The sequence below is a fragment of the Carassius auratus genome, chromosome 38, assembly GCF_003368295.1.
Source record: "Carassius auratus strain Wakin chromosome 38, ASM336829v1, whole genome shotgun sequence".
Taxonomy (NCBI): domain Eukaryota; kingdom Metazoa; phylum Chordata; class Actinopteri; order Cypriniformes; family Cyprinidae; genus Carassius; species Carassius auratus.
The window spans coordinates 11,705,803-11,714,150 of NC_039280.1; the positions used below are offsets into that span (position 1 = coordinate 11,705,803).

The following is an 8,348-nucleotide window of genomic DNA, read 5'->3' on the forward strand; positions in this document are numbered from 1 at the left end:
TTGTGTCTGTGATTGGCTACATTGCTCAATGCTATGAATCACGTAGTAAATAAAAAAGACAAATTGGCACTGGGGAAGTTGCTAGAAGTGTTGAGAGTGCCCTTGGTTGCATGTGAAGTTTGTTTCTCAATGTGTGAGATGGATGTGTGCCGTGTGAGTGTGAGAACAGTGTTAATTGTTAATTTCATGAATTTCACATTGTATGCTTGAGAGTTGACAGCCTTCACTGTACACTGTACATCATCCAGCCCAAATACAGGTTCATCTCAATAAATTAGAATGTAGTGGAAAAGTTCATTTATTTCAGTAATTTAACTCAAATTGTGAAACTTGTGAATTAAATAAATTAATTGCACACAGACTGAAGTAGTCTTTGGTTATTTAAATTGTGATGATTTTGGCTCACATTTAACAAAAACCCACCCATTCACGATCTCAACAAATTAGAATTCTTCATAAAACCAATTAAAAAAAAAACATTTTTATTTAATTGTTGGCCTTCTGGAAAGTATGCTCATTTACTGTACATGTACTCAATACTTGGTTGGGGCTCCTTTTGCTTTAATTACTGCCTTAATTTGGTGTGGCATGGAGGTGGTCAGTTTGTGGCACTGCTGAGGTGGTCTGGAAGCCCAGGTTTCTTTGACAGTGGCCTTCAGCTCATCTGCATTTTTGGTCCTCCTGTTTCTCATTTTCCTCTTGACAATACCCTATAGATTCTCTATGGGGTTCAAAGATTGAGGAAACTTAACAATGGACTTCAAGCTACTTGGACTATGAGCTTCTCAACCCTTCCTCCAGACTCTATGACCTTGGTTTCCAAATGAAATACAAAACTTGGTCTCATAGAGGATCTGAATAGAGGACTTTGGACCACTGGGCAACAGTCCAGTTAATCTTCTTCTTAGCCCAGGTAAGACTCCTCTGACATTGTCTGTGGTTCAGGAGTGGCTTAACAAGAGGAATACGACAACTGTATCCAAATTCCTTGACACGTCTGTGTGTGGTAGCTCTTGATGCCTTGACCCCAGCCTCAGTCCATTCCTTGTTCACTCAAATTCTTGAATCGATTTTGCTTGACAATTCTCACTTTTTTCTTCCACTCAACTTTCTGTTAACATGCTAGGATACTCTGTGAACAGCCAGCTTCTTTGGCAATGAATGTTTGTGGCTTACACTCCTTGTGAAGGGTATCAATGATTGTCTTCTGGACAACTGTCAGATCAGCAGTCTTCCCCATGATTGTGTAGACTAGTGAACCAAACCGAGAGACAATTTTAAAGGCTCAGAAACCTTTGCAGGTGTATTCTCAGTTAAACAAATTCTTATTTTTAGTAGATCAGTTATACATTAATTTGGTTTAAAAATATGGTTAAATGCATTGTCTATAAGTTGGTAAATAGAAAGGCTAAATATTGTAATAAATTAGTTAAATTTACTCTAATTCTACAAAATGATGAATAAAGATTTTGAATGAGTGTTTGATTTATACATTTTATCTTTTTATGTTTTATTCAGTTTCAGTGTGCTGAGCAACTTGAAAGCACCATTACTCTTCTTTGCCCATGCAGTCAAAGTGTCAGTCTTGTGTTCTCTACACAATTACACTAGAGGCCAACTTTCCTCATTCTCCACATGTCTTATGATTAATATAATTAGTAATAGAGTAATAGAATGATAATTTTTCTGTTAAATCATGGAGAAAGCAGTCTTATCACAGTTGACTTTTACACTAATTATGCTTTTGAATAACTTCATTGAAGGTTAAACTGCTAATTACTCTGAATATCTCTTATAAACGAGTGTTGCATGATCGAGTCAATAAATATAATAAGAGACCAATAGAGACCAGCTCTCATAAAATCAAATTCAGACGATAGAGTAATAATCAAACAATCTAACGGTCAGAGAGAGAGAGAGAGAGAGAGGGAAAGAGAGAGAGAGAGGGAGGGAGAGCGAGGGAGATTGCTTCATGTATAAAACCAGAGTATAAGAACAGTTACCAAAGAAGCTCTGCATTTTTTTGTATTCATTACAGCAATACAACTACATTTGAAAATGGCCACTGCAGGAAAGGTCTGTAAACTTGTCTTTTGGTCTCTTTTAATAGTTAATGCATTTTAATACGACTCAAATCAACGTTCATTTACATTGACCTATTGATCGCATAAGGAAACAATTTACAAGGCAAAGACATCTACAATTAAGTACATTTTTATTCCATATAATCAACTTAATGCAAAATGAATAAGACTCATAAGATTGTTATTAAAGCTTTGAACTTTTTTTAGCAAACACTGGTTAAAGTGATGGGGGGGAAATCAAGTTCAAAGTCTTGAATTACATTATTTAGAAATGTGTTATTATTGTGATGCACAATTGATTGCAATACTTTACTAACTATGATGCAATATATCAAGACTGACTGTTCATATAAAGACAAATATATATATATAAAGACTGCATAAAGAGGTTTGGAGGCCAAATGTAAACGTGCAAAGTGACATTCGTGCATCATTATTCATATCATTATCTCACAAGTCTTTTTTTTTTTTTTTTTTTTACAAATGCAAAATTTCTTGAGGCTCCATTTGTAATTCTCCTAGTTTTCCATCAAATTGTTCCTGCATAGGCAGTTTCATCGAGTTAATATTTATCTTTAGTTCCAGTGGAATCACAGATAGCTGTGGCTCTTAAAACAAGTTTTGATTTCATTGGCTGGACAACCTCCAACTATGATTAGAGAGCGGTGATCTTTGAACCACTCAAGCACAGCAGTTATATAGTCATCTGTAGTCAGTCATTATAAAACATGCTGAACCAAGTACTTTTATGTGCTGAAGGTGATTAAATGTCGGGCTGCTGTTGCCTGGAAGCCCAATGCGCCTCTGGTAATAGAGGAAATAGAAGTCGGCCCACCTCAGGAAGGAGAAATACGAATTAAGGTGGGTAATATCCCATGAAAGTTGTCAAAAACCCAAAGAACTAATTAAAAATCAGTTGTTAAGGCATGCAACACAACATGTATTGGTTAACAAGTTTTTTCACCATCACAGATTGTAGCTTCAAGTCTGTGTCACACCGAGCTTTTCCACCTGTTTGAAGGGAAGGACAACCGGGGCTTTCCCACTATCCTGGGACATGAGGGCGCTGGTGTAGTGGAGAGTGTGGGACCTGGAGTAGCTGATTTCAAGCCAGGTCACAAAATAAAATGTCTTGCTTTCTATTTTAAAAATCACATAAATCTCACATAAATCTTCAGCATATTCTATAAAATACATTTTAAAGCTTGAAAGCCAATTATAAGCAACCAATAAGTGTTCCTGTAGCTCAACTGGTAGAGCACTGCACTAGCAAGCAAGCAAGCGCAAAGTTTGGGGTTTGATTCCCCGGGAACACATGATATGTAAAAATTGATAGGCTGAATGCACTGTAAGTCGCTTTGGATAAAAGCGTCTGCTAAATGTTATTTTTAATTTAACCAATACAATACTTCACACAACAATACTTATTTTTAACGACAACTAAAAGTACATATTCAGCTAAAAGTACACACACACACACATATATATATATATATATATATATATATATATATATATATATATATATATATATATATATATATATATAGGCAATGCCTTCAGTGTGACTCTACAATTTTCATAGTCATGAAAATAAAGAAAACTCTTTGAATGAGAGGGTGTGTCCAAACTTTTGGTCTGAACTGTATATGTATATATATATATATATATATATATATATATATATATATATATATATATATATATATATATAGACACACACTCACACACATACACACACAGACATCTGTGTATTGTGGTGAACAGGTGATAAGGTCATTCCAGTCTCGGCTGCTCAGTGTGGAGAATGCAGGTTCTGCAAGAGTCCAAAAACAAACTTGTGTGAACGCAGCTGGTGAGAAATAGAAACAACACAACTTTTCACATATTTCATTCATCCCTCTGTTTTTGAAACCTTAATATTACAATTTTATTCATATTTTTTTCGTCAGGTTAAATTATCACGTCGATTTGATGTCGTATCCCACAACACGTTTCACTTGCCGTGGTCAGCCCATCCTGCAGTTCACAGGCACTGGTACTTTCTCTGAATACATCGTCATCAGACAGATGTATGTGGTCAAGATTGCTGATGATGCCCCACTCGACCGCGTGTGTCTGCTCGGCTGCGGTGTCTCTACTGGTTATGGAGCTGCTGTAAACACAGCTGGGGTATGTATAGACACTTGCTTTGCGTATTTTTGTTCTGTTCCAAGTCTCTGAGAAACACACACTAGAGATGTGTTCATTAATGAATCAACGATTCAGATATGTGAAATGATACATACCATACCTAAATATGACTATGACCTAACTACTTAATATCAATGCAAACTAAATAATAACTAAGCTAATATAAACAAAATATTATGCAAAAGCTGTTATGAAATTAGAAATATGTAAAATGTACAGTCTCCACTTACTGCTTCTATCAAGATTCGAAATTGCCCGCCTGATGTAATGTTTCTGTGTTGCATAACAGAAAAAAATAATTAACAATCTTGTCAGCAATAACCAATATTGTGTGGTAACTTAGCAAGGTTTTCAAAACCTTCCTGTAATTGCACTATTCAAACTCAAACTGATATTGTCACCTGGTGTCCGAGGTTAGTACTGCATGCAAATTATTGAAGAGCATATGTTACTATATAATTTTTCATGGAGAAAAAAAGAAGACAAAAAGTCCAGATGTCACTTATTAAGGGAAATGAATTAATCTTTAATAGAGTTTACACTTTAGGTTTTCAACTTAAGAGTTCAAATAGCTGTGGCTTGAATAGTAATGTATAAATTAAAGGTCCCGTTTTTGGTGCTTTTTTTAAGCTTTGATTGTGTTTAGAGTGTACAATATAACATGTGTTCATGTTTCGCATGTAAAAAAAACAGTATTTTTCATATAATTCACCTATCTGTATACCGCTGTTTTCACTGTCATAAAAACGGGCTGATGACTTCCTTGTTCTATGAAGTCCCTCCTTCAGAAATACGTAACGAGTTCTGATTGTGCCAGCGGTTCCTGTGTTGTGATTCGACAGCAGCTGAGCGCAGGCTGCCCTCCTGGAAACGCGATTGAACTAATTTTGAGAAGCAAGCGGGCATGAGCATGTGCTGGAGATGTACTTATAATCAGGGGAACGAGAATAACTTTACATCTGAGGCGTTTAAAGACTCCATTTGTCCATTAATTATTTCTAAAGAAACACTAACATGTATAAAAGGCTCCATTACCTTGTATCTTACGTTATGGTCCCATAGAAGCAGTTTTTGTAAAAAAAATAAATAAAAAAAATAGGCTAATGTCATAACCAGTGACTCTCTGTCGCACAATAGATATATTACCGTATGGACAGGAGGAGAAGCTCGTAGGCAATCTTTTACTGTTTATGAGGCTATCGGGGGGACGTGGACGCATAAAGTCAAGGGAGATAATTAATCAGAATACTTACCAAAATTTACCAAAAAATACTTACCAAAGTGATTCAGATCGGGGGGACGTGGACGCATAAAGTCAAGGGAGATAATTAATCAGAATACTTACCAAAATTTGCTCCTGTTCACGCTCGTCTTCTCTGCAAGATTCGGTGGGTGATTCAGATTTCTCTTGGCACAGCTATTAGAAGACTTACAGGTTGAGTCTGCGCAGTACACTTGACCCCCAGGAAGTGTGTGCTTGTAATTGACTTCATTTTTCTCCGTTGAATCCAGGCGGCAAGGAAGTCGACTGGAAGTTGAAGTCGGCTGCGTGCTGTCATCTTGTAGCAGAACTTCACTAGCGTTAGCATTCCCATTGACTCCCATTCATTTTGGCGTCACTTTGACAGCGAATAACTTTACATCTGAGGCGCTTAAAGACTCCGTTTGTCCATTATTTATTTCTAAAGATACACGACAATGTATAAAGGCCTCCATTACCTTCTATGTTACATTATGGCCCCGTAGAAACAGTTTTTGTAAAAAATAGGCTACCGATTGCGTCATAACCAATCGACTCTCTGTCGCATTACCGTACAGACAGGAGGAGAAGCTCGCAGGCAATTAACTTAATATGGCGTACTGGCGTTACATTTTAAAATACTATACAAAATAATTAATCAGAATACATACTCATGCTCACTCACGCCAAAGAACTCCCCGCTCAAGCTCGCCGTCTCTGCAATATTAACGATGGCAGTTTGCACGGACAGCTACTAGAACATTTACATCTGTCAGACAGGTTGCTGACGTCGCCAAGCTTCGTTTGAGTCTGCGCGTCAGAAACGGAAGTGCTAAAAAACGTTAAAAATGGGCTTCAATTGTCTCAGTTGAGTTCCAATGGGGTCGCTGTGTCCATTTCTTTTACTGTCTATGGTTGAATCCAATGGGGTCGCTGTGTCCATTTCTTCTACAGTCTATGCTTATAATCACAGGAGGGTTTTTACTGACGAGATGCGCATGAAAATCGCATTCGATTTTTTTGCACAGCCGTAACATCTAGTTAACAAAGCTTAACAGCGTTGCCCTTTGTGTAATAAGTTACAGAAACTGTTGAACGCACCAACTTAAATAATAAAATACACTTACCGGTTGTGGTCCGGTAAACAACCCATAAACAACGCCTTCTCCAGACAAAGAGGGAACTGCTTCATCTTTCAGGAATAATCTTTGTGCGAATCCGGCATTAAACTGATTTAGATTGAGGAAGCTGTCCTCAGCAAGCTGTCCTCAGCAAAATGTGCTGCACATAGCTTTACATGTGGATTATAATTTTCAGGAACCGAGTTAAACATAAATTGTAACCATTAATCTCCAAGTACAGCGTCCCTGGGAAGCCCAAACAAAGATGATTGGACTCCGAGATGAAAATAACAGCGTTTCGACAACATGGCGACAAACACAAACGCAGCTCTTGCTCTTCTCAGTCGGAGCACCACAAGACCACGCCCCCCCTCTTTTGTGTATTCATGTGTGCGGAGGGTCGATTTTTGTAGGCAGATTCGGTTAAATAAAACATCTTGCTTGGCATTGAACTTTGAGCTTTAGAATTTTACAGATATTATTTATATTCTAAAAGCAACATTACACACTAACTAAAGTTTAAAACATGGAATCACAAAGCATGGGACCGTTACACAAGTGATTTGTTTGTGTGAAGGTCACTCCAGGCTCAGTGTGTGCAGTGTTTGGACTGGGTGCAGTAGGTCTGGGTGCAGTCATGGGCTGTAAAAATGCCGGAGCCTCCCGCATCTTTGCTGTGGATATTAATGAGAAGAAGTTTGAGAAGGCGAAGGTCTTTGGTGCCACTGATGTTCTGAATCCGAAGGCATATGATAAACCCATCTCTGAAGTACTGGCAGAACTTACCAATGGAGGAGTGGATTTCTCACTCGAGTGTGTGGGAAACACTGAAGTATCGGTGAGCCTCAGCTGACACATATGTAGAAAGTGCATGCATTTACTTGCTTGTTTAAAAGCTTTCAGTACTTGCAATTCTTCTGTGTGTGAGTTTAATGGTTTTTGACCGCAGAGAGCTGCACTGGAGTCATGTGTTAAAGGTTGGGGTGTGAGTGTTTTGGTTGGCTATACTGATGCAGACTTTTCAGCAAAGCCAATTCAACTCATATCTGGGAAAACCTGGAAGGGAACCCTTTTAGGAGGTAAACCAGCTGGAAGTTTATGCTCTTTGACTTTTAAAGTACATGTCTGTGCATGTATTCACTTTTATTTATGTGAAAAAGGTTTTAAGCTCAAGGACTCTCTTCCAAAACTGGTTAATGACTACATGACTGGCAAAATAATGCTTGATGAGTTCATAACCCACAAAATGGATCTGGAGCAGATCAATGATGCCATCCACCTCATGAAAACTGGACAATGGTACATTTTTCTCACTGTCATCATCTCAGGTTAATCTTATAAGAAAGTTCTAACATTTTTTCCTATCTTACAGCATTCGATGCATCCTGACTATATCCAAATGAGAATCAAGTCATCCCCAAAAGTTTGAGACAACCAGATGGGAACAGATCACTCAGACTTAACGAAGACACACGCAATACTAGTTTAAAGTACTGTAACTATTTCTGAAAGGTGTAGAAATAACCGAAGTGATGGAATTAAATTTCTGCCTGGCTAAAAATTTTATTGTTTCACCCAAAATCTTCAATAATTCAAACAGATTAATCTCATCAGCTACTTTCATAAGTCATTGTTTAAATTTCAATCCTTTGTATTGATTGACAGATGTTTGGCATTTGTTGTACACACACACACCAAAAAAACAACAAC

The 8,348-nt window shown here is 37.6% G+C and overlaps 1 protein-coding gene across 2 annotated transcripts; it reads left to right on the plus strand.

Moving 5' to 3' along the window:
- The first annotated feature begins 1,945 nt into the window (after positions 1 to 1,945).
- On the plus strand, positions 1,946 to 8,347 carry adh8b (alcohol dehydrogenase 8b). Of its 2 annotated transcripts, none has more exons than XM_026224129.1 (9): positions 1,946 to 2,076; positions 2,844 to 2,945; positions 3,057 to 3,198; positions 3,852 to 3,939; positions 4,037 to 4,256; positions 7,216 to 7,476; positions 7,588 to 7,717; positions 7,799 to 7,937; positions 8,011 to 8,347. In XM_026224129.1, the coding sequence occupies exons 1-9, from the start codon at positions 2,059 to 2,061 to the stop codon at positions 8,039 to 8,041; spliced, it is 1,131 nt and encodes a 376-aa protein (XP_026079914.1). In that variant the 5' UTR covers positions 1,946 to 2,058; the 3' UTR covers positions 8,042 to 8,347. The 2 variants fall into 2 exon arrangements, with proteins under 2 accessions (XP_026079914.1, XP_026079915.1); XM_026224130.1 differs by having other exon boundaries at positions 3,057 to 3,193; positions 3,847 to 3,939.
- Position 8,348: the final 1 nt, after the last annotated feature.